The following is a 25,291-nucleotide window of genomic DNA, read 5'->3' as shown; positions in this document are numbered from 1 at the left end:
ACATAAACTTAACACATCTACTGCCTAGTTTTACTGTTATTTGTTTTATTCCGCCACACGGGGGCGCGACGTAAACGTTTCAGTGTTTCTAGACAACAACAGAAACGCAGAGGAAGAACGCTATCACGTGACCCCGCGCCTGAAATCACGCTGAAGCGCAGTTAAATTTGTTCTCTTTTAACGAGCAACCGTGAGGAATTGGCAAAATGCGACGGCTGGGCTCCGTTCAGCAGAAGATACCGTGCGTGTTTCTGACGGAGGTGAAAGAGGAGAAGTCCAGGAAACGAGAGTTTCAGGTGAGCGCATCTGCAGCATCTGTTATCATGCTAGCATGCTAACTCGCTGTTAGCATGCAGCAGCGACCAGGACGGGCTCGGCCCCGTTAAATGTCATGTCGTGTAAACGTGCTTGACGTGTCAGTGACGGCTCGACTCAGTATCGCTAAAACTGTTACTTGAGCCCCGGATCTTCGGCACATTTGTCATTTCCTACTCTTCAACCGTCGGTGATGGCGTTCTGGCCAGTTGTTCTGTTACAAACGTGGCCAGAGCCTCAACTGGAGGTTTATTGGTGTGTGTTTTATATTGTATATGCAGGCGTCTCTGGGGTTAAGCAAACATCTTGTGAGATTCCTATATTTATTCATGTCCACATCCACAAATTGTTTGAATTGAGTGGAACCAGTCTTTTTTTCCCAGTTTCATTCTGTGACTTCTGTCAGTTTCTGATTCGCCCTGACACGAGTGAAGCTTTAACTTTTGTCTTTCTTTAGCAATTTCAGGTTGTTGCCACTGAAAACCTGAACCCTGTCGCTCTGGAGGCTGATGTTTACAGTGCATTCGCCACAGAAAAACTGGACGGCACCTGCTGCTATGTTACTGATTATAAAGGTTCCCACAGCTGAACCAGCTTCTACTTGTAGCTGAACATTTTCCAAAATGTATCCATGAAGTAAATGATAACGCCGAATTACAAAGTGGTTGATGTTTTTTCTTTTTCGTCTGCAGGGCATCCTTACCTGTGGGCTCGACTGGACAGGAAACCCAACAAACAGGCAGAGAAAAGGTTCAAAAAGTACCAGCATGCTCACCGAAGCTCTAAAGGTCATTTGTGCTCTAGTTACTGAATGTTAAACTGTGTTATTTCATGGGTGGTGGATTCAATCCAATGCATTTTTGTTATTCAGGTTTCACGTGGAACGTAGAGGATGATTTTAAGATGGTACCAGAGACGTGGATCCCTGCTCACAGAGTAAAACATCACAACAGTCATCCAGTACCTGACGAACACGGACATATTCCAGGTGTGTTCCCCACCCATTAGTTAAAATAAGGCCTGTAGTTTTGTTTTAGCTGTACACATACACGCCTGTGTTCATTTGGTTCTTGTGAACATCCAGGCTGGGTTCCAGTGGAGAAGGACAACAAGCAATACTGCTGGCACTCGTCTGTAGTGGATTATGAATCTGGGTCGGCTCTCGTTCTCAGACCCAAAGATGATGACGCTTTTCTAGAACTTGCCGCAGTTCCACTGGTCAAGCTCAGGGAACAAACACTGGAGCTCATTGGAACCAACATCAATGGAAATCCATACGGTAATGAAGTTCTCTACTTCTTAAGGTAGTTTTTATATTCAATTTTTTTTTTGTGTCATAATCCATAACATCTGTAGTGTATTTTCTTCTGATTTATACTTAGCATATGTTACTGTTTCGGCCTTTACAGTCAAACCAACGGTTGAGTGATGTTTAGATGGAGAGGTCCAAAATTCCTGTGTTCAGTCGATGGACACTCACAAGCAGCTTCTCAGGCACTTATCAGCACGCGCTCCTCCTGCTGCTGCTGCTGCAGGAGGAGGTGTGGATATTCCAATGGAGCATAGTATAGATGGAGTACAGATGGCGCAATGTTCAGTTGATGTATATGTGTTCATGATAAAGCTGATTTCTTATCAAGGAGTTATTTTGTTTTCAAGTAAACAGTTTTAAATGTGCATTAACAGGTTTGGGGAGTAAGAAGCAGCCGATTCACTGCCTTGTGTCACATGGAAGCATCAGAATCAGAGATCCTCCTCCAGTGGACTTCCAGCAGCTGTGGGCCTGGTTCCAGGAGAATCCAGAGGGCCGAGTCGAGGGCATCGTCTGGCACTGTGCTGATGGCTCCCTGGTTAAGGTAAGACCCACCTACAGGTCCCTACTACCTACATTTTAGATGTAAAACTCTTTTCACCTCAGGTTCATCGTCATCACCTGGGACTGACGTGGCCAGAAAAAGAAACCCTGTTTGGTGGGAGGCCGGTGGTCATACGTGTCGACGAGACGTCAGAGGAGTTTAACCTCAGCAAGGACTTGTTCACGTCCTTCTCCAGAATAAACGGACAGCGCTTCAGTCGGATTCGGGACGTCCAGTTCAACCCTGAAAGGATTGTACACTTTGACCATCCAGACGTTTCACCAGAAGTTGCATGAGTGATTTGAAGTTCACTCTAAAGCACCTTTTCCTGAGATGGAGAACTGCAGCTGTTCTGTAACAGACTGAAGCTTTATGCTACGTTCTTTGAGAGAGGAGGTCAAACAGAACAGTGGGTTTAATGTGGAGAGTTGAGGCGTATTCACATTATAGCAGAACATCAGGCTGAATACTGCTCAGTGGCAGCAGCATCTGCCTGAAGCTCGAAGGACATTTCTCAGGACGTTTATTAGTTCTGACACACTGTGTAGTTACTTGACTGGAGACTCAATGGACACGCCTCCAACATGGTGGACCTGCAAGCAGAAGCTGTTTTTCTGCCATAATGTGAATAAGAAAAATGACCAACTGCATATTTTCAGCCTGAACAGTTGATTTCTGCATTGTAAATACTGTATTACAGCTATTTAATGAATAAATGAATAAACGGGTAAACTTGATTTGTATGAAATGCTTTATTATCGAATCAAAAAGATAATTTATCAACCATACAACAGCATTGGACTGTACAAATATAAAGAAATCTTTAAAGATGCTACATCACTAGCTCAATAAAAAAGGCTGGAGACACAGGCAGCCTCCGTTTGTGGTGGCAGTTTTGATAATTTGATCAGGTTCAGTACTGACCCATATATTAACAATTATCTAAAAATAAATAATGTCTCCTTTGAACCTGAAGTACATTCAGATGTAGTTAACAGAAACCCTAAATCAACTGATTGATACACTTGGCATTTCAGCCTTTACACCAAACTGATCACAGACCTTCCTGAGCTGTTCCTCCAGCACAACGTTCTTCTTGACCTCTAAATGGTAATTATACTTCAGGTCCTCGATCTCCTCAAAGAACGCTGGGTCAAAGTTCCCCAGCTCCTTCTTCAGTTTGGTGACCTCTGTTTGGAGCCTGGTTTTCTCAGCTTCAGACGCTTGCAGAAGGTCTTTGAGCTTCTCTTGATCTAAGCAAACCACAGAAGAGAAATGACAAGTGTTAACATTTACAGACGTCACAATTAGTAGTAAATGTACTAAACTCTAACTTCCTGAGCTGCATGGATAAAAAGGAACACTCCACCCAGATCAACAGATCCTAGAGCCTAACAGTGTAGCAACACAAGAATCCATTATTCTACAACATAAAAGACATCATTGAATTTGACACGGCACTTATTTACAATAGAAATTAGTGTAGAAAAAAGGACCACAAAAATCTCAAAGAACACGGAGAAAGAAGAAGAGGAGGATTGCTGGTGAAAGACAATCTACAATAACTGTGTTTCAAATTATTCTTGTGTTTATAAAAGTTAACTTACTCCACATATTACCGGTTTGTTCTCCAAAATAAAAATCCCTGCTGGGCTTGGTTAAATGAAGCAGGTTTACCTCCTGAAGTCCTGCTGTGCTCGTTCAGCCTCCGCCTCAGTTCTGCGTTTTCCTCCCTAAGTTCAGTTGTGACCAATCTAAAAGGAGGACATAGTTGTGTTACGTCACAACAGGAAAACACATGTTAACATAGATATGAATCAAATGTGATTTTATTTTTCAGTGTAGCAATAAGAATCATTTTCTAATCGCATCCATGGGTCGTACCTCATTGCCTGGAAGTCCTTCGTCAGTGCTGCATCACCACCTGCAGCGACAGGAAACTGCTTTATCATGTCAACCTGTGGAATAAGAAACAAATCATAAAAAGCCAAATGAATGAATCTTTGTTCACGGCATGTGATGTGCTTTAATAAGCTCTGCTGTCCCTTCGTCATTGAACCTGTACCTGATCTTCCAACTGCCGGATTCTGATCTGAGCTCTCTCCTCACGCTCCTTCGCCTCCTTCAGCTGCTGTTTGAGGCCAGTGAGGCTGGAGGTCTTCTGGGAGAGCTCCTTCTCCAGCTCCTTCATCTTGTTCTCAAACATTCTACAACCAAACAACAGCTCATAACCTCTGAGAGCATGAAAGTATGGGATGTGTTTATTTCCGCTTGCTGACCTCGTCACCACAGACGCCTTCCAGGTTTTACTGTCCGCTCCCTCTGGGAGGGGTTTGGACAGGGCTGCACGAAGCCGCTGTTTGGTCTCCTCCAGCTCAGCTTCAAGCTGCTCGTTGTTCACCTCCAGGCTGGTTTTTGTCACTCTGAGCCTCTCTGCAGCTTCTACTTCCTGGAACAAGAAATCAAATGTCCATCCCTTCACGATTAACAGCCACCAGCCTCAATGACTGAATAGGGACAACCTTGACAGAATAAGTTTGGGGTTTATTTACTCTTTTAATCTCTCTGCGTAGACGTTCATTTTCCATCACGATCTTTTCCAGTCCCTTGGTTTTAGCTTCAAGTTTGGAGATCAGCTCAGCTTCACACTGACTTTTTAGGTTCTGATAGTCAGCCTACGACAAAAAATGTTCAGGTTCAGTAACACAACCAGTGAGTTCGCGTGTTGTATGAAGACCATGTCAACAACCTTAAGCTTCTCGATTTCTTGCTCCAAAGCAGCGACCTTGTGTTGGTTTGGAGGGGAACTTTTCTTCAGTGTCTCGTTTTCTCTTTGTACCCTCTCCACCACCTTCTTCATCAAGCCGACGGTCTTCTCAAGTTCAGGTACCGTTTTTCCGCTTTGACCGGCCTGATGAGAAACACATTATAATTGCTAATTATAATAGAGGAATGGGAGGCTGGGAGACCTACAGCCACAGGCGTCCATGTGACTCCTACTTGGTTAAAGTAGCAGATGTGTAGGTTCATAAAACAAATAAACAAGCTCTTCTTACTCCACGTATGTGAGCCAGCTTTTTCTCCACCTCAGCCTTATCCTGTTTTAACGCACTGCACATCTCCTTAAGATGCAAGACTTGATCCTGTGAGAAAACAAGAAAACTGAAAAAAAAACAGACACAAACAAAAAACAGCTGCTACTGCTATTTTAAAACCTGACTTTACACTGCACTTTGACATTTAGGTTTTGTGGTTATTTGCTCTATTGTGGAGAGGGTTGGCTGATGGGACCTGACCAGACCTGGACTCAGACTCTTGCATTGATGACCTTTGCTCACCTTGAGCCTTGGCAGGTCTTTGTTGGCCTGCTCCAGCTGAAATCGCAGCTCCAATTTCTCAGAGTCAAGCTTGAGATTTTCTTTTTGAAGATCCTGCTCTCTCTGGGAAGGAGTGCCAGTACCCCGCCCTGACGTCTAAAGGAAAGCAGAGAATCAATGAGCTCGGAGAAATTAATCATGTTGATTAGTAGAAGGCTAAACTCATGCTCTGTGGGAGGAAAGGGAGAAGCTTCACTTTTGTCTGGCTACACGAGACCACACGAACCTTTAAGTCCATAATGGACTAAGCAGGAGAGGACAACGCTAACATGCTAACACAGCACTGGGTGAAGCTGGGAGCTGGGTGGTTGTACCTTTCGATGTCTAAGAGATCTGTTTCCTTGTTTTTTAACAGACTCCTTCCTTAGGTTACTTATCGAATCAGAGATGCAAGTTACGCTGCTGGGATCCACATGGTCTGCTGCCTCACTGCTAGTCTTCATTTCTTCATCCTTCAGCTCTTGTTGCTCAGACTCTCCTGACTTCTCTCTCTTGGTTCCCACATCCTCATCATCATCATCATCACCTAATTCAGCAACACCTTCTTCAGTCATAGTTTCATTGCCTGTCACTGATGCATGTGGCTCAGACGTGGACGTAACTGATCCCGGCCTTTCTGTTGGATCAACCGCTTCAGGCCCGCTTTCCTTTGTGATCTGTGGTTCCTTAAACACACTGGTTTCTTCCTTTCCTTCAACCACATCATCATCATAAGCATATGTGTAGTCTTGGGTGTTTTCTACGTGATCTGTGCTTGTTGGTGTTCCAGCTTTGACATGCTCAGCATCATCGTCCCCTGTCCCCTTTGTTCTGTCAGCTGTTGTGCTTTTGGTCACGTCAGGGTTCCGTCGCTGTTGTTCAATGCTAACATCATCTGCTTCAGTAAAGACACTTCGAGTTTCTTTGAATGTCTGTCTTTGCTTTGGCCTCCTCTGATGATGAACAGAGTCTTCAAGTGCTTCAGGGCTCGCACGGAAGCTGTACCATTCAATGTCCGCTACATCAAAGGTAACAGAGCAAATCCCTCTCAAAGCCGGGGAGCGGGGGCTTTTTATCTTCTCAGGCCATGAATCAGATTAAGACCAATAAAGAAGAAGGTGCATCAAGGAAGAGATCAAAGAATGATGAATACAGAGAAAGAGTAAAGGAAAACATCTGAAGTGAAAAACTTTGTTCTGTCCAACATTTACTGCATATAATGTGTCTGTGGCATCTTTAAATAATGGGCTGTCTAGCCACGATGTTAATACACCCAACACAGAACAATAACCAATCACTTCATTAATGACGTGAGCTGTTCTAAACTGAGTATTACAGTCATTACAGACGGTCTGAACTTACAGAGGGTCTCGATGGAGGCTCTTTGAACAACTGGCTCTCTAGGACGTGTACTCGCTCCTCCAGGTAGCGGTTCCTCAGCACCAGGGTCTCCATGGCGTCATCGCGAGGTAAAGCCTGGTGCTCTCTGCAAGTGTCACAGATAGACTGTGTGCAACCTCAGCTGCAATAAACTGCACATATTCTGCTGAGTTTCTAAAAAGTCCTTATTTAGTGCGTTTTTATTTATCAGGTCATCAGTACTTGCTGTCATCTATAGAGTAATTCTGAATCATAAAAGTGCTTTAGTCATACAATAACATGTCATTTCAGAATTTCTCAGTCCATAAAATGTGGCTATTCAATATTAGTGATAAGATCCTACGATGTAACGGAAATTATTTGACTGCAGAATTCCATGGAATGTAGACACAAGATAAACTGGACTGTACAGTATATCAAACTATAACTACAGCAATGCAGCTTTATGAAATCCACACTCATTAGCATGAAAGCAGGTTCATAATCACAATGCATATCTAAAGTAAGCCACAGGACCAGAGCCATTATTCATGGAGTGATAAGTACTTAATGGTGACGATCTGTGTCTCCAGGTCCGAGTTCTTTTTCCTCAGCTCCTCAATCTCCTTCTCCATTTCTGTAGATCGCACGCCAACCACTTGATCAGCAGTTACACCTCGAGCCTTTAGTTTTTTCCCAAGTGCACTCTTCTCTTTTTCCAGCCTGCAGCAACAATACAATACAGGAACGCAGCACTGCTTCAATTACAAGTGGTCAAAGCATTCCACATTAGGAATCTGTAGCTCATCAGCAGCTCTGCGTCGTAAACATGCTGTCACTAACCTGCCATAAAGGTCTTTGAGAGAGCTAAGCTGTTTTGACAGAGACTCATTCTCTCGTTCCTTATCCTTCAGTGAATTCTTTACCCTCTCCATCCTGGCCTGCCATTTCTTACCCTCCTCCCACCGCAGAATTTCTTCTTTAGTCTGTTGGACACAAAGTCACACATCAACATGCAGCAAATAATAACACTGACGAAGGGAAGCGTGATAATCTGACCGTTCCACGGTCGTCTTTCACAGTCTTCATTTCTGCTCTCTGCTCCAAGTCAGATTCCAGCCTCCTGATCTTCTTCTGCAGATTCTCAATGGTTGACCCCTTTCCATCTTGTTCTGTTTGATTCTGAGGTGCAAATATGGAGCTGGAGAATCAGTTTCCTGAGAACGGGCACAGTGAAATGGACATTGGCCTCACAAGGGTTCAAGTCCCCGTTTGACGAGGCACTAATGCGGCAAAAACACGTGGCTTTACGTGACTAATACAAGAGACACAGATGTGGCCAATGTCCTCAGACAGACATGAACTTAAAAATACAACGACCCACAGAAGCGCTTGCTTAAGTAAACTATGATATCCACTGGGAGGAATAAATCTTAATTCTAAAAGACTGTGAAATTTCATTTTTGATGCATTCCTTGCTTTTCATTTGCTGGGAAGGAGCCTGGGAGAGTTTGGATGTTTCATTTCAACCTTTTATCATATTTCAGGGTCTAAATGTTTGCCTGAGTCAGAGGATTCACATTCTTGATGCTACGTTGATAGCGGCTTTGTCATGTGGTATTTACAGCTTATGAGACATTAAGCTCTGTATCAAAGTCAAACTGATTTGCATACTTTACAATTCATTACTCTGTAGGTTGGTGCACGTGTCTCAGCAGGACTCGCCTGAAGGGCGCTGGTGAGCCTCTTGATTTGCTGCTTGAGCTCCTGAATTTCCTGCTCCTTCTCCTCCTTTTCTGCCTGTAGGCGTCTCAGCGCTTTCTGACTTCTCTGAAGATCCTGGTTCAGACGGTCCATCTCCTCTTTCAGGGTGTTCTCCTGAGCTCTGGCTGCTTTAGCAGACTCTTTGGCATCTTTAAGATCTTCATTCAGTTCTTGTATCCGCACCTTTTAAGATTGAAGATTTAACATGATTGAACTTTGGGTTGTTGACAAATGTATAGAAATAAACATTTCTGTCACTTCATCAAATCCTTTCACTTCAGGTTTGTCATCTAAATGATCTACTATGGAGATAATTGTGCGGCATACTTTTTTATAAATGTCATCAATGAAATAAAAAAGTCTCACCTTTAGATCTTTAGTGTGTCTGTCAACCAATATCTGGACATTGAGACTTTCTTCTTTTTGTGCAGCAGCAACTATGACTTGCTGCTCTGCTGCAGACGTCATCTCTGCCCGCAGCTCCAACAGAGCTTTACTGAGAGCCTGAAGAATCATAGAAATGCCAGCAATAAGAAATATGATGGGGCTAGCGGATGGAATCACAGAAAACGTTCACGTCTGTATGAGATAAAATAGCATTATGTCCAGCGAGCAACCTTGAGCTGCTTCTCTTTCTGGGTCAGTTGCGTCTTGAGTCGTTCCACCAGGTTTTTCATAGTGTTACTGGGTGAGCGGACGTTGGCCTCCTTCTGGGCCTCCAGCTCAGTTCGGAGGTCGTTCATCTCCTGCTCCATTTGTGCAAGCTGGCTTCTCTGGTGTTCAGTCTCATCAGTCAGAGCCTTCACCTGGGCAACGTAATCCTCTTCAGGCCTGGAACCAACACTCACTGTCAGTTTAATTACATAAAAAGTCTCTTAACTCCTGTAAACTGTGGCACATAGGATTAAACCCATTCCACATTAAAGAGTGAAAATAAGGCCAACACAGCACACAAATAAAGCAAAGACTGATCTAAAGTCTACTGGAGCTAAATATTGTGTTATTGTGTTAAGCTGCTATAGATTTGGATGCTGGGGAACCTCCTCCATACACGAGGCCAGCTGAACTCATGTCCTTGTGTGAGTCGAACGCCTATATCCCTATGAACTACAGCCCTGGTTAATCTGCTTTACTTCAGCGGCTTTATAATTAAACTTTGAACCCCTAAGTTGCCTCATTCCACACCGACAGTGTCTCTGCCTCTTCCCTGGAGCTAATGTACCGAGCAGTGAACTTTGCCCGAGCAATGACCCGGCTGCTCAGTCATGTTATTTGTGTTACTTTACAGCTTTTCACATCACATGTAATCCAGGCTCAGATGCAGTATAGTCTTGAGTTTGAACTTTCATGCGAGTGCGAACATTCCACTGTTGCAACATGAATGTGACATTCTTCCTCTGTTACTCTGACCTTAACAAAACTTCTCCCCACAGTTCAGTTGTCCCTGACCTTGAAAAGTAAAATACCCGAGTATACGGTTTACTCCTACGAAAACACTGTGACGTGATTTGTCTCATGCTGTCTCAACCTTTTCCAGCAGTGTTTAACCCAAACCCTGGATAATGTATTTAGTGCATAACCAAATTCAAAGAAAATAATACCAATTACCTTGACATTGACCTTTGTTTTTCAGCCTGGGCTTTAATGGCACTTTTCAGTCGCTCCAACTCGGCCGTTTTCACCTGCAGCGTCTCTTTGACATTGGAGTGGGATATTTCCTGTTCTGCCACTATCTGCTCTAACTCGGCCAGGCGCTCTAGATGCTTCGAACTTGGCACTTTAATCGAGGGCTTGTTCATCAGTTCCTGGACAAAGGAAGACAGAGGACCAAACATCTAAAAGCTGCAGCACCAAAGCACAGGTCAAAACTTCATTCAATAACTTAATGACACCATGCACCAGGTCCTCAGAGCATCACAACAGGAGGGCGTGTGTTTTAGACGTACAGATGATTCCACTCTTTTTTCAAATACCTCCAGTAACTTTGCATTGGGCTCAAAGTGTGGGGTACCTACAATTAATGCTGTGCGTGAATATGACCTGGTTAGATGAGGACAGAACACTGAAGCTGCTGTTGCTGCTCTGGTAGTGTTCTGCTCACCCTAGGCCTTTTGTGGAGACACACAGTTAACCAAAATGTAAAGAAAATAGAAATGAAGCAAAAACAGAAGAGTGGACGTAGACGCGCACCTTTGCTTTCTGTTTGAACTCCTCCACTGAGGCGTCCCTGTAGCCGTCCAGCTTCTGGTGCAAAGCTTTGAGCTCCTCATAGTGTCTATTTATCATCTCCTCTTGATCCTAAGACCGACAAGTTTGTTATAATTCAACAGAGAAAACGAACGCACGCAAGAAGTACTAAACCACTGCACACCCAGTGTCTCTCTGCACCTGTCTGGCTTGCGTCAGCTTGTTATAGGACTGTTTTAGCAGGATTTCTTTTTGGTCAAGTCGATCCTGGAGGTCTTTGATGATCTCGTGGGCTAATTTAAGGGGCGGCTGGCTGTTTGACGAACTCTCCTCCTGCTTGGCCATGTCAGCGAGGAGGTGTTCTCTGTTGATGGTAGCTGGGAGCCGAAGACGTAGCTCATTGATCACCTTATCCCTTGACAGGATGTTCTGCTCTGCCTTCCTCAGAGCTGCTTCCTTCTCTTTCAGTTTCTGCTCATTAAGGGACATTCAGTTAATGTAACATGTTCAGTTTAAAGGATTACACATAAGAAAGGACAGAGTTCTATACCTCATTCAGGCTTTTGCAGGCTGCCTGTGTGTCCTGAATGGTGAGGGCCAGTTCTCGGATTTTGGCCAAAGCGAACTGTAATTGATGAGCCAGTGGTAGAGATGGATCTGGAAGGAAGCTTGTGCCTTCCTCAAGCTAAGAATAATAAAAAAAAAAGTCATTGTTTGATATAGTTCATTAAAGCATACCTAACCTTAGGTAACTACAGACACAGGTTGTAAATGTCAGTTGACCTTTTCTGCACCGCTCAGAACTTCATCCTGGTGCTTCTCGTATTCTTCCAGTTGGCGCTCCAGCTCCACCTCTCGCTGATCCCAGGCCAGCTGGCGTTCTTCTTGAAGCTAAACAGGGCAAAAGGAAGACTCATCACCTTGACATTCACACTGAATAATACGGACTCACTTTTTACCATAAACTCAAACACATCAGGGTAAAGTGATGATCTCATACAACAGTAACATTATAGTAACAGAATTTCTCTAAATGTCCCTTTACATTTGAGAGTGTACAAAATAAAGATTTTGTATCTCACCGTGTGCTGCTGGACAATATCCTCTTCCAGCATGCAGATGGCTCTCTCCTGCTCCTCCACCAGATTCTTCAGATGCCTTATCTCCTCCTTCTGTGCTGCCAGCTCTCGGCCCTTCCGAAGCTCCTGCAGACGAACATCTTCCATCTTCTTGTGCCACTCAGTTACCTGTTTCAATGTAATTACAGCATAGTTTGTCTAGCACCATATCAATTGTGGACAAAACGTGGTGGAGTATCACAAAGACCTTCTGGGTCCCTTTCACATCCTTCAGGGTTGAGAGGAGCTCCTCTAGGCCGCTCAGTTTCACTTCCAGCTCCTTTGCCCTGCCCTCTGCCTTCCTCCTCTCTTCCTCTGCCTTCCTCCTCTCTCCTTGGGCTTTGGCTCTGTCCTCTTGGAGGCTCACCAGAGCCACAGTGAACTTCTCCTGCTGAGGAAGGGGCAATGCTCCAGCAAACTGCCTACGTAGTGACTGGATCGTCTGTCGTAGGTGCTTGGAACGATTTCTGCCTTCCTGGCGGGCGAGAAACAGAGCGCTCTCACAGGCATCTAGCCGCTGTTCAGCGCGCAGCTTGGAGGCCTCCAACTGCTGCATGTGAGAGCTGGCTGCCTTCAACTTGGCTGAAGCAGCTGACTCACTGAGTTGCAGAGCCACAATGTGCTGATGGAGCTTCGCAATGAGGGACTTTTCATCTGACTGCGACTAAGAGGAAGAGAAAAATGGTTGACAAAACACACTTATTCCTCACTGATCATATTTAAATGCTACACAATCAGGTTTGTTTTGGTTCATAAAATAAGGAGAAATCAGAACCAGAGAAATTTCACACAAAGTTTAACAAACCAAAGAAATCAGAAGCTCCAATTACCTGGTAGTCAAATATTTGCTTTCTCAAAGCTTCTACTTCATTCTCCTTGTACTGTTGTCTAGCTTGTAGAGCAGACACCTGCGCCATGGCAACATCAGACACCTCTTTAAGCCTTTCCAAAACAAAAAAAAGAAAGGTCACATTCTTTACATATACCTTTGAAACAATATAATGAGATTTACAAATGTTTCACAAGTGTTTCATAATCTGAATGTTACAAAAAAGGGGTGAAAAGGTTTGAATGTGAAACCTTTACAGTATTTATTTTAGCTCATTTAGTTACGGGTAATTAGTTAAAATAAAGCTACCAGCAGAAGTAGTGTGATGACAAACTGAATTCAAAACCAAGAAGCATTATTTAACTTCACCTTACGGTAGAAGGAGAAACAGACCAGTGATTATACAAAACCAGACGGGTCACATATTTGTAGCAAAATTATCCTTGTGACGAGCAAAAATTAGTTTCTCATCTTTTAATCAAATGATAATTTTTTTATTACTATTACTATTTATTACTCCTATTACTATTTAAGATTCATATTTGATTGATGGGTTAGGGGTTAGGGGTCAATAAGATATTTTACATTATTTTAGGCCAGCAAATGTAATTTCTAATGCATATTTCATGATAAGAACCTGCCTGCACTTTGTCATACGTACTTAGAGACCTCCATGTGCAGCTCAGCTTCAGTCTTCTCCAGCTTTGTAATCCTGGCTCTGTCAGCATCGCTCACAACTTTACTGATGCTGTCTGCCAGCTCATCTCTCAATTCTCGTTCCATCCTCTGGGCCTCTAGATTCATCTTGGTTAACTGAGGAAAAACGGCTCCATTACTGCTTGATAAGGTTTTTGAACAGATGCCAGTTCCCAAAACTTTAGCAAAAAACACTGTTTAAGAGGAAAGTGACAAGGCTGAGATGCTCTTGTTTTCTGGGTCTATGAAGATAAATGCTGGATAGTTTTATAGGCACACTTTCAAACTATTTCCATTTTCCTGGAGGATTTGTATGTCTGACAGGTGACTTATAATGTATTAAAAGTGAAATGAAAGGAAAAATACAACTCACTGCTGCTTTCCATCAGTTCTTACCGCTGCAATCTTGGACTCTAGCTCCACGTTGCGCTCCTCCACCTGCCTGAGGGAGCTCTTAGTGTGTTCATACATTTTCTGGGCGTGCTCAGCTTTCTGCCTCTCATTTAGCTCCTTCATTTCCAGAGTGGTGATTCTTCTGGCAGCAGACACCATCTCACTCTGGGCTAATGCCTGGTCTGCCATATTCATGCTATTTTCACTTCCTGGTGTGGGAAAACACAAACTGGGATCTTTGCCATCTTCAAAGTAATCCAAGCATATTTTTGTAAATTTGTAGTTACTGGCATAATAAAACTGCCAGTTTGAAGTATTTAATGATATAAAACAAATAATAAGAACTGAATAGAATGAGTGATGTTATTTACCAGTTGAATTGATTTTCTCCCACGCCTGCTCTAAAGTGTTCAGTTTCTCCTTTGTGATCTCTAGCTCTTTATTAAGAAAAGAGGTTTGCTCCTGTAAAGACTCATTTTCACTCTGAAAAAAACAAATTTTGAGTTTCAGACAAGTGGTGACATGTGAATTTAAAACGCTAATCTAGTTTACACTACCTCCAAATGTTCGAGGTTGGTGGTCCTCTGTACGAGGTGGCTGTCCCTCTGCAGCAGGTCTCTGTACTTGACGGTCAGCTCTGTGTACTGCTTGTTAGCTCTGTCCAGGTCGGATGAGGGCACGCTGTCATCCAAGTCCTTCTGCAGTGCTGCCATCTTATATGCTGCCATTTCCTGAAGACAAAACAAAAGACTGTGCCATTAAGTAAAGAAAAGAGTGGATCAGCCTGTTGGGGATAAACATTCAAACCTTTCCAAATGATGTTATATCTATTTTCAATCTAACTCGAGACATTCCTCTGGATATATGAGGTTTTATTTCTTCTACCTTGCTTCTCTGCAGGCATCCGATCTTCTGGGTAACAGAAACCTGCATTTGGCTGCTCTCCTCTCTCAGCCTGCTGTTCTCCTTGCGAAGGTGCTGTTCTTGCTCCAGCAGCGTGGTGTAGCGTCGGATCAGCTTCTCCTCGTTGACTTTCAACACTGTCACCTTTCGCACCGCTTCACCCAACTGTCTTCTGATTTCCTCTGGGTCCTTCTTAAGCGTGTCCAACAGCTCCTGATGAGTCAAATGAGTGAATGTGTTATCATCCTGAGGTATTAGGTTCATCTTAGATGGAACAGTCTTAGAGCTGGGTTATGTCTTAAATTGCGGGTAGACTGACATACTTTGAATTTTTGTATTTCTATGGCATCTGCCTGCTTTTCCTCCTCCAGCTTGTTCTTCATCTCTGTAAATGTCTCTTTCTCTTTGTGCCATTCTGTTTTCTCACTGATCAGTAAAAAAATACAAATAAAAGTTGTTTCACTAATTGTTCTTAAGGCAAACAAGACAACACATAGCAAATTACTCGCTATAACCCACCTCAGATATTCTTTATAGAGGAGACCCTGTTGGTGGCTGAGGACAGCAAACTTCTCTTTGTATTCTTCCAGTGATCCCACAAGTTTCTTGTTTTTGTCTTCATTGTTGTCGCGTTCCTGAAACATAAGGGTTAAATGTTGATGTGCAGTTGCCACATACAGTACGGTACAGTTGCCTTGCGGTTATTTCATAATTATTCAGTCATCACCCCTGACCTGAAGAAGTCGGACAGCATATTCATTTAGAGAACTGATGATCTCTGTGCTGCTGGGCTCCAGGTCCTTAGGGAGTGTTAGAGGCTGGAGGATGATTCCACTGCCTGACTTCTTCAACACTTCCAATTCACTTTCCAACTGGCTCAACTGACAGGACAGCATTTAAAGAAATCAAAAGCACAGACTGGATGACATACATATTTTCCCTTCCCTCCAGTGTTCTCTGTGCATCAGTAAAACAGTAATTTCTCCATCTGAGTAGTTGAGGACAAAAGATGATGATAAAAACATTATGAACAGGAAAATAACTTCAATGCAAGTCTGGTTTGAATGAAGATTACAAAACACAATAAACCAAAAACAGGAAGAGCAGTAAATAGAAATTGACAAACAGAATGCACAACAATTATAAAAAACAAATTTTAAAATAAAAGTTAATGTTTGTTCTATGTTTAGCTGGCTGCACTAAAAGAAAATTATTAAAAAAAAAAAAAAATCTCTTTCATCAAGAATCCAGAAAGCATTTGGGTCTGGTTCTGGGAAAGCCAGTTTCTGTTAAACATTATTTTCAGAAAGCAGGGTTGGATTAAAAATGAAGCTGAATGTAAACTTAAAACATAGGGCACAAATTTGTTTACTTCCTTTGGCGTGTTGCATAAAACATGTCCAAAACAGGGTCAAGGAAAAGTTCCACACATGGTGCTTACTCCCAACTGTGAAACCTAAACCCTAATTAGCTGAACCCACTCCTTTGTTTTCCTGGCCAAGCAATGAATGTGGCCAAGCAACTGAATAGATTAAAAGGTTAAAGTATCTTAATTCAAAAAGACAACCACTCGAGTTTGTCTGTTATTACAGGATCTACCTTGGCATGATATGATGTGGGCGTACCTTGTCTTTGGCTCTGGTCAGCTGGCTGAAGCTGCTGATTGCTTCCTCACGAGACAGTTTCAGTTCTTGCCTCAGTTCTTCATTTCTCCCAATTAGCTCATGTATTTGGGACTTAAGGTGCAGGGCTGACTCAGACTCTGCACTTGTGCTGCTCTCATGTACAACCTGCAATATGTGAACATTTTAAAGCAAACCCAAAAACAATGGGCAATGTACATCATCATTTGTGCAAAACACAATGGCTAAATAACTTTAGTTTCATGCTGGACAACAGCTAGCCTTAAAAAGTCTGACTACTCTGCTTTCCTTGCAAGCATTCAGATGGAAGGTAAAACACCTTTAGGGGCTAAAAGCAAGTCCATTTTCTAATAAACAGCTCTGTATGATGTGAGTATGGGGCTGAATCTGTGACTTGTCTGTTCAAACATAGAGAACATCTGAGCTTCACTACTTTGGTGAAAGGAAGCTACTCACCTTAGCTAACTTGTTCAGACTGGGTATATTGATGGCAGCGCCAGATGGACATGCCTCCTGATTAATCTTCATCGCTTGAAGAACATCTTTCAGTGCAGCCTCCAAATCACTTTTCACTTTTGACAGCTCTTCCACTACGTTAACACAGAAAAGAAAAAATATACACAAAATATATCATATCAAGCTGTTCCTTGAGATTCAATACATCTCATATACGCTGTCTAGTATTGATAGAGAAACAAAAAAAGCTTATTATGCTTGAATACAAATCTAATGAACAGATCCATACTTACATTTTTCTTGAAACTGGGTCTTGTTAAGTTCCAGCTCTCTTTCCTTTTTGCTCAGTTCTTTTTCAAGGTACTTGTTCTGCAAGAGGAAACAAAAGGGATCGCTATGTGTTGCATAGTGTGAATTAGCATCCAGACAGACAGTTCTCATGTACGCAGGGTAATGGCCGACTCATCCATTGTCTGAGGTGCTGTTTAAACGATGAGATGTCTCTTTGTCTGTCCCAAAAGGTCGACCTGCATTTTTACAGTGTAACCCTTTTGTTTGCAAGTGCATCTCAAAGCTGAGACACTGCAGAAATTATGCTCACCTCTAGACAAGATTTAAATATGTGATTTAATTAAAGTTCTATGGCTTCTACAAAAGCAGGCCTTTGATGGAAGAGGAACATAGTAATGTGATTATCCAGGAGCGCACCTTGTGTCTGATCTCCTCATCTGTGTAAGTGGTGCTTTGTTCCAAAGGCACAGCTCTGTTAGGCTGAGTATCCTCTTCCAGCAGCAAGCCTAACTGAGTGTTCCCTATGGAAATATTTCAGAATCATAACAATCTATGTTATGTTATAGTCTATCAAACATAACAGTTTAAAATGGCTAAAAGGGAACCCAGTTATTTCTTTACCACTAAGCATATGCAAACAGATTTGAAGATGGTGACAGGTAAAGTGATCAGAAACTGATCATCAGTTCATCATGGCTGCTGTTAGTGGTGGGATATGTTAGTCAGATAATATTTTGTCACCTTTATCAGCGTCAAAATAATGCTTTGATAGTAATTAATGTTATTTGATTTGCACATTACCTCTTTCCTTCACAATGCGTCTGATTTGCATCTTTAGCTCCAGTCTTTCCTGTTCAAGTTTCTCAATCTACCAAAATATCATTGAGTGAGATGAGAAAAGTGACATCATAAAAGCTGTGTTCAAAGCCTCTATCATCCCATGTTACCTCTTTGGTGAGGACTTTGTTTTCTGCTTTGTACTGGCGTTGTCTGAGACCTTTGGCCAGTTTAAACTCTGTCAAATCCACATCCTCCTTTGGTGTCAGGCCTGTGCAGTCATAAAAATGAAAAAGTTAAATAATTTCACGGTTTCAGGTCAGTCAGTGTTGTAGAGAATGGTAGATGGGAACAGTGTAGGGTTGAAAAAATCTGACCTAGTTTTTCTCTGAAACATTCATTTTCATCCATGAGGTCAGTCATTCTCATCTCAAGCTGGTTGATCTCCTTGGTCATGGCCTCTGCCTCACGATCTCGCACTCTAATTTGATTTTTACACTCTTTGATCTCTGCAATGGCTGCTTCCAGGCCATAGGTGCCCTGTAAAATAGAAGCAGCTCTGTGGTTACTCATCTTTCAAAAAGAATGTCTATGCCAGTTTCTTTATTTCCTTCTTTTCCCACTTGTATGCTTTTTGGCAGAACCATGACATGATTAGATAAAATGAAGCACAAAAAAATAAGCTTGGACCCAAAAAAGCATGTTGATCACACCACGGTCACACAATCACTTCACTCTGTCTATTAAAAGTGAGGACAGTTATGAAAAAAAAAGCAAGAGCCTTGTTTCTTGGAATTCAAATCAATTAATTTGATTTGGATTAAAATAAAATCTTTGATGTAAGCCAAATGTAACACACAGAGGGGAAAGAGAGGCTACTTGTAGACTCACAGACTCGTATTGGCTCAAGCGGTTTGAAGCTTCAATGAGCGCTTTGTCTTTTTCCTCAGCATGGGCTTCAGCAAGCTTTACCGCCTGTTCTGCTTCAGCTGCTCTGCTCTCTGCAGCCTCCAGCCTTGACTTCAGCTCTTCAGTCCTTTTGTGCTGGATGTTCGATGGTAGGACTTTGACGGAAAACAAAATTAGTAAAGCTTTTGTTCAGCTTTATTTCTGAAAACAAGCAAATTAGGGCTCGAAATGCAAAATATTCTGCCGAGGTAAAAGTTAATGAACATCTGGAGATTAATTCTCCATAGGATTGCCAGAAAATTAAAGAATGTTTCCTCATCTGACTGGACCAAAGACAAAAACATTGAACTCTAACACACTACACTTGCCAGGATCTGGATCAGCTCCACCTAGTTTGGTATGAAGATGTTTAGTACCAACCAGGAACTTACTTACCGCTCTCTTTTTTTGTAGATGTCTTTATTTCCTCAATTAGCAAGGTGTACTTTTCCATTTCCTGTGTATACTGCTCCACTTGCTCACTTAGCATCTTGATTTGATTATCCCTCTCCTGAACGGCCTTTGGGACATTAGCGACATTTAAAAAATGATGAGAACTTGTATGCAAGCTCGGGCATGGTCTTATAAACTTGTCAGCACTTTCATTGTTCTTCATTTAGAAAATTTACTTAATGAAAACAAGGGAGGCTGATGATAAAAAGCCCCTAATGATGAAACCTACACCACAAAGTTTAAATGTGACCTGCCCAGGTCAGTGACAGAGGTGAAAGGAAGGACAGAATGATAAAACATGACCAAGCAAAGCTAGAAAGCAGAAAAAGAAAGCAGAAAAATAAACACTGAGGTCAGATGTCCCGTACTCAGGAGGGAATGAATTAATGCCGGCACAATGACTTCCCACGTTTCACACCAACATGTCCAATAATGACTTCATTTTCAACATATTTCCTTAACATGGATGAATGTAAATGTTTATTTGAGGCACAGGGCTGTAGAAATGTGTTTATACAAAGACACAAAGTTTCAGTGCTCCCCAAAGGCAGTAGGAGAGCTGTCACGTGTATATGTACAGTATATACAAACACAACAAACCTGCTGCAGGGCGATAATGTTGCTTTTGTCCAAGTCCAACTGGGCTGAACGCAACTTTTCCCTCAGGTCACGGATCATCTGCTGGTACACTATAATTTCATCATCCTTTGCCGAGAGCACTGCCTACATGTCAGGAACAGACCATTTACACATCAGCCTTGTAAAAACATACACCGACCTAAAAACCTCATAAACAAGAATGAGTTACTCACTGATATCCAGCAAACTGTCTGTCTACTTGTTTAAAAATATATTATTATTTTTAAGGCAAATAGCTGAGAATGAACAAAAATCTTTGAGTTGTGTGAGAGTGTTGTGCATCTGAATGTGACAGGTCCTCAAGCAGGTCATGCTTCTATTCCTGTTGTTTCCATAACTTGTTTATGAGCTTTATGTTTTTAACTAAATTTATGGACCGTGTCCTGTTTAAATTTAGAGGTAGGTGAAGGTAATGGATCAATCCCAGTGGAAAGTGTCACATATGTAGCTTGACATAAATCATTTGCACCGACTCCTGTTCTGACCCTACTGTCCACTTACGGTAACACATTAAAACACTCACGTAATGCCCCTTACACCCCCACAGTATGTACAGTATTATTTTAGTTTTGGTAAACCATATTACCATCTGCTCTTGAGATACGAACACACAAACCTTGTTGAGACCCACCACCCACCTTCCACTCCTCTACTTTGGCACTGACTGCTGCCATAATTGGATCCTCCTCTTCCGTCATGCTACGAATCTTCTCTGTTAACTCTCTGACCTACACAATAAACACAAACAGGCATATTGGATTACCTAATCGTGTATCACTGTGTTGATCGCCCAGCCTTTTATGATGGACAGAATTTGGTGAGAAGGACATTTACCTGCAGCTTTGCAAGATCCCGCTCGGTCCTCAGCTGGTCCATAATGGAGTCCGTCTGGTGAACAACAATCTTCATCTTGTTGTACTCATCTGTCATTTTCTCCATCTCCTTTACTGATTCCTCAAGACTTTTCTGCATTTGTTCATTCTGTGCCCTTAGGTACGTGTTTTCATCCTCGGCTCGCTAATGGACACACAATATCACAGACTGGATTCGTTCACATGCTATTACATACAGTAAGTGCCACAAATGGTGATATAAAGAGCGGGTATTAAAACAAACATGAGCAGTAAAAGGTTAGTATTTACCTGAAGGTCATCCAGGCACTGGTAGAGCTGGCGATTGGTCGAGTTCAGCTTCTTCTGGGTCTCTGCATTCTCTTCTCTGGACTGGGCTGGTTCTTTCTGGTTCAGCTCCTCACAGTAGAAGTCCACATCATGCCGAAGCTGCTTATTCTGTCGGTACAAGAAGGGAGCAGTGTCAGAAGTTACTGCACGTCCTGTCAACGTCATTCAGATCTTTTTTTTTTTTAAACTCCCTTCTCTACCACTATCTTGTAGGACAATACACTCTACATTAAAAGACAAAACAATAAAACACTTTTCACTCATGAAAAAACAGATTAAACCCAAAGAAAAACAAACAAAAAACAACAATATTGCTTTTTGTAATTTTACCCAATATAAACAATTAAACCAGTGTGATTTTCTTTTTACATCTACATTTCTAAAAGAGACGAAGCCAACTCATTATCTGAAGAAGAGAAATACTTTCATATTGGTTGATAAACCCATAATTAACAATTTGCTTAGCATTTCTGCATTAAACTAAAATGTATCTTTACACTCAGAACAGAGTTTCTTTACAAACAGAACACAGCTTACAACCTCTACAAAAACACAAACATATCACTGTGACTTTTTATATTCAAGAAAAAGGAAAATGAAGGCAAAAAATGCCACTGCTTATATTATTTATTTATCATACTGTTGGTTGTAAATCCACCTCTAGCAGAAATATTTATTTACCAGTCGCTTATTTTCTGGCCCGTTCATTGATGTTTCTTGGTGATGCACAGCTCTCAAGGACCATTCACAGTGTTTTATTTTCATTTACGCTTTGAAACCTTGATTCTTACATTTTTCAACATTCTGATTACTAGAGTGCTTGTTGCCCATATCAATCAAATTTCACTCTGCATTTGGCTGATTTGAGAAGGGGGTTAACCATTATCATCATCGGTTTCCAGGAGCAAGACACTGAATTAAAACTTGCCATCAGTCAGAGCAGCTGAATGTCAGATCTGCCATCAATTTGTGAGCTTGATTCTTCAATTAAGCACCTTTTTAGCTCCTTTTGTTGAAATGCTTCATGTCCGTTTTTTACAGAAGAGGTTTTCTCCTGGTTTTCTCCTAAATATGCAGTCATGCACATGTTTCACAGGCTCATTAAGGCCTGAGGTCAAAGCTGCAGATCTCCTAGAATTGCATGGTCAGACTTTGGTGTCACTGTGCTGGAACGCCAACTCCTAGGAAGACTGGTTTCCATTTAGTCCTTCTCTTCGTACTTACTGTTAAGTTATTTGTTTTGTAACCAATTCCAAAGTAAAATGGTTACAAAACCTTAATCGTTGCTGCAATTGATGCAGCAACAATCATTCATCTAAGACCACTGCCCATTCAGAATGCAACTTAGCCTCCCAACTCCTAGGAACAGCAGTGTGGAGGTACTTTGACTTAAGTTCATTTTGGCTAAATTAAAGATTGCACAAAAAAAAGGTTTTCTGCTTTTTCCTTTGGTTGTTTCTTTGGTTAACGTAACCCACCAAAATATGACAATTATTGCAACAAACAAAACAAATGTTACTATGCTATGCTATGCTATAACATCTAACTATTTTAACTACTGTACAATACCTGAAGTGATAAAAAGTGTACGAACACTGGGGAACTACTTTCTGTAGTAATACTACTTTCTGTAGTAAACAACTAAATAGTTACTGACCAGAGCATTTATTGGAACCAGTAACATACATCGCACTACTACTCAGTGACATATAAGTATGACTAGAACTGATAAATACAATGAGGGATCTCATCTGCATTACAGGTAATCTGTGTCAATAACACAAAATACCAGTTAGGTTCAGGGTGCTCACATACTTTTTCTTGCCATTGTCAATTTCTTACCGTCCTCTTAATTATTTTTATCTATGGTATGGCAATGGACAAAAAGAAATGAAGACAATGATGAGGATTTAAATAGTTCACAGGACCACAGAAGAATTTACAGGCTAAATAGGATGAGGAGTTCAAAATTTGCTCCAGATAGACGTTTTATCGGTAAAACGTCAAATTCCACATACCTCTCGCTTCAGCTTCTTGACCTCATCCTCAGCCTCCTCTGCTCTCACAACCAGCTTGAAAAACAAAACCGTGAAACACACTAGATGCTCAGTAAACATCTACTACACTTGCACTTGACAGTTTCCTTGTTTTGGTGCATTACCATAAAATAATGAATGAAAAGTGCATGAAAGTCAATTTAATCCAGTGTACCGTTAATCGTAATCATTTCAATATATGTACAGTTTATTAAAACCAACTGGCATCAAAGGACTCATAGTCTTGTGCATGCTCATACCTCTTCAATGGATTTCTTTTCCTTGCCCATCTCTTTCTTTATTTGGTTCAACTCTGTCTCCTTTTGCTCCAGCTGAGTCTCAAGCTGCCAAATCTCATCTCTGAGGAAGCGGGTACCTAGTCCGGTGCTGGAGTGCTGCACCGCACAGACAAGGAAACAAGATACAAACACACAAACAAACAATCCCCCACCAAGTAGCCTATTAGTCTTGGATTACCTCCATCTATTTACAAATATGCATATGCTACCATTTACACACACTCAAACATTACCTGATCCTAACAAACAAAGCTGTCCGAACACCAACCTAATTATACACAAACCTCAGAAAATAAAGACGCTGGAACAAATGACTGTATGTGAGGTATTAGTGCTAATCTTCTTAGGTGCCGTCGTCCAGTGGTCACACCTACCAATCCAATTGTACCCAGTGTTCTTCGCTATGATAAGCTCTAGGATTTGGCACTTTGGTTGGAAGTAGCAGTATCATGGGTGGGTTCTGGTCCATTTCTGCAATTACTGCAATGCTTGCACTAATTCCAGCTAAATCCCTGTAGTTCAAACAATAAGTACACAGATATATGGACAAGTAAATGCACAGTTTGTATTAATAATTACCTTAAGCCCTTGTTCCAGTCTTGATATCTTATCCTTTAATTCCTTTTGTACTGTAAAATATCACAAATAGGAATTCATCCATCACGGTTTGGTGTCAAAATTGGAACAAATGAAACTATCCAGAAATAAAATCTTATCTTTGCACTAACCAGTTTTGTTTTCATCGATGTTCCGCTTTTTAAAAAGGTTGTTGAGTTGTCCGACTTCATGATCCTTAAACTAGTGGGCGAATGGACAGAAAATAAGTACAGTATATCTGAAACATGACACAACCTTTGGCTGGCGTTCAAGCAGGATATGCCTCCGGTATAAGAAACAAGACATTTCCTCACCCGAAGCAGGGCCTGAAGAACCCGCAGGACTTGAGTAATGTTCTCTGGAGCTTTGTCCTCCACCCCCCATTCTTGTACCTGTAATGTTAGAAGTGACTAAATGCAGACTGAGCTCCGTTTCAGGCTGTTGATGGCTGGACAATGGCTCACTGGGATTTTGGGGGTTTCTATAATTGTATTTTTGAATGCTCTGAGGTCTTTAACCATAACTTTGTTCCCTTGAAATGACTTTTGTTGTGAAAAGTGAATGGAGTTGCCACTTGAATCTATGTTATGCTGAAGTTGAATCTGTGGACAGTTACTCACCGAAACAAACATGTCGACCATCTCTTTCACGTTTGCGCTCTCATTGAGTGATTCAGGGTCAACTTTGGTCACTTTATTCCACTCGAAAGCAGCCATAACAGCTGATGTTAACTAGTGGCTCAACACAGTGGTAGTTTGTTAGCTCAGCGTTAACTGGGCTAAACCATCGACTTTAAGCATCACCCAGCTTTACGCCGTTGTTCTTAAGTTAAACACCACGTGTCTATTTACCTGTAGCCCCGTTTAGTGATATTAGCGTTATGTTAGACGACGAGTAAGTTGAAATAACAGAAACCGCCGTTCTTTGCTTTCCATGTCGTAGTCTCCTGGCTGCTAGGTTACCTCTCACAACAGCAGCAGGTTGCTTAGCTAATTAAGCTAGCCCCGACTAAATAGCACCTAGTAAAAACGGCGAATCACAAGCTGGAGATAAGTTAGTCAATTTGTAGTCGCGTAGTTGATGACACGTAGCCGCCCGGTCGTTACATTTGCATTACAAAGCGTAGTATTGTTATTGTTGTGTGAATGAAGAACTGAGCAAGCCAACTAACTTTTAACTTGCGCGGTCACCTCTG

General features: G+C 41.8%; 2 protein-coding genes across 5 annotated transcripts; one reads left to right on the top strand and one right to left on the bottom strand.

Moving 5' to 3' along the window:
- The first annotated feature begins 73 nt into the window (after positions 1–73).
- On the top strand, positions 74–2,908 carry rlig1 (RNA 5'-phosphate and 3'-OH ligase 1). The gene is made up of 7 exons (XM_029154120.3): positions 74–296; positions 773–890; positions 1,008–1,103; positions 1,187–1,303; positions 1,400–1,594; positions 2,002–2,171; positions 2,234–2,908. The coding sequence occupies exons 1-7, from the start codon at positions 207–209 to the stop codon at positions 2,465–2,467; spliced, it is 1,020 nt and encodes a 339-aa protein (XP_029009953.1). The 5' UTR covers positions 74–206; the 3' UTR covers positions 2,468–2,908.
- Positions 2,905–25,276, bottom strand: cep290 (centrosomal protein 290). 4 transcript variants are annotated; one of them, XM_055509875.1, is made up of 52 exons: positions 24,717–25,269; positions 24,411–24,488; positions 24,228–24,297; positions 24,079–24,128; positions 23,461–23,595; positions 23,183–23,236; positions 23,007–23,027; positions 21,126–21,272; positions 20,818–21,000; positions 20,622–20,711; positions 19,945–20,067; positions 19,288–19,411; positions 18,835–19,007; positions 18,321–18,483; positions 18,114–18,214; positions 17,968–18,034; positions 17,584–17,687; positions 17,169–17,244; positions 16,876–17,009; positions 16,402–16,566; positions 15,511–15,657; positions 15,296–15,411; positions 15,100–15,202; positions 14,759–14,989; positions 14,431–14,604; positions 14,245–14,356; positions 13,877–14,082; positions 13,446–13,597; positions 12,786–12,897; positions 12,164–12,619; positions 11,920–12,084; positions 11,621–11,728; positions 11,388–11,522; positions 11,039–11,308; positions 10,841–10,948; positions 10,259–10,455; positions 9,268–9,481; positions 9,017–9,154; positions 8,612–8,833; positions 7,946–8,068; positions 7,730–7,872; positions 7,454–7,609; positions 6,890–7,013; positions 5,510–5,644; positions 5,228–5,314; positions 4,921–5,082; positions 4,724–4,846; positions 4,451–4,620; positions 4,237–4,378; positions 4,056–4,129; positions 3,849–3,925; positions 2,905–3,424 (listed from the first exon to the last, which is right to left on the bottom strand). In XM_055509875.1, exons 1-52 carry the CDS (start codon positions 24,810–24,812, stop codon positions 3,180–3,182), a joined length of 7,281 nt encoding a protein of 2,426 aa, XP_055365850.1. In that variant the 5' UTR covers positions 24,813–25,269; the 3' UTR covers positions 2,905–3,179. The 4 variants fall into 4 exon arrangements, with proteins under 4 accessions (XP_055365850.1, XP_029009885.1, XP_055365852.1 ...); XM_029154052.3 differs by lacking the exon at positions 23,007–23,027; XM_055509877.1 differs by lacking the exons at positions 2,905–3,424; positions 3,849–3,925; positions 4,056–4,129; ... (1 more) ...; positions 4,451–4,620; positions 4,724–4,846 and having other exon boundaries at positions 4,943–5,082; positions 5,172–5,314; positions 24,717–25,276.
- Positions 25,277–25,291: the final 15 nt, after the last annotated feature.

Source organism: Betta splendens, chromosome 6 (assembly GCF_900634795.4).
Source record: "Betta splendens chromosome 6, fBetSpl5.4, whole genome shotgun sequence".
NCBI lineage: Eukaryota > Metazoa > Chordata > Actinopteri > Anabantiformes > Osphronemidae > Betta > Betta splendens.
Note: the sequence above shows the minus strand (reverse complement) of the source record. Positions and strands in the feature narration are given on the sequence as shown.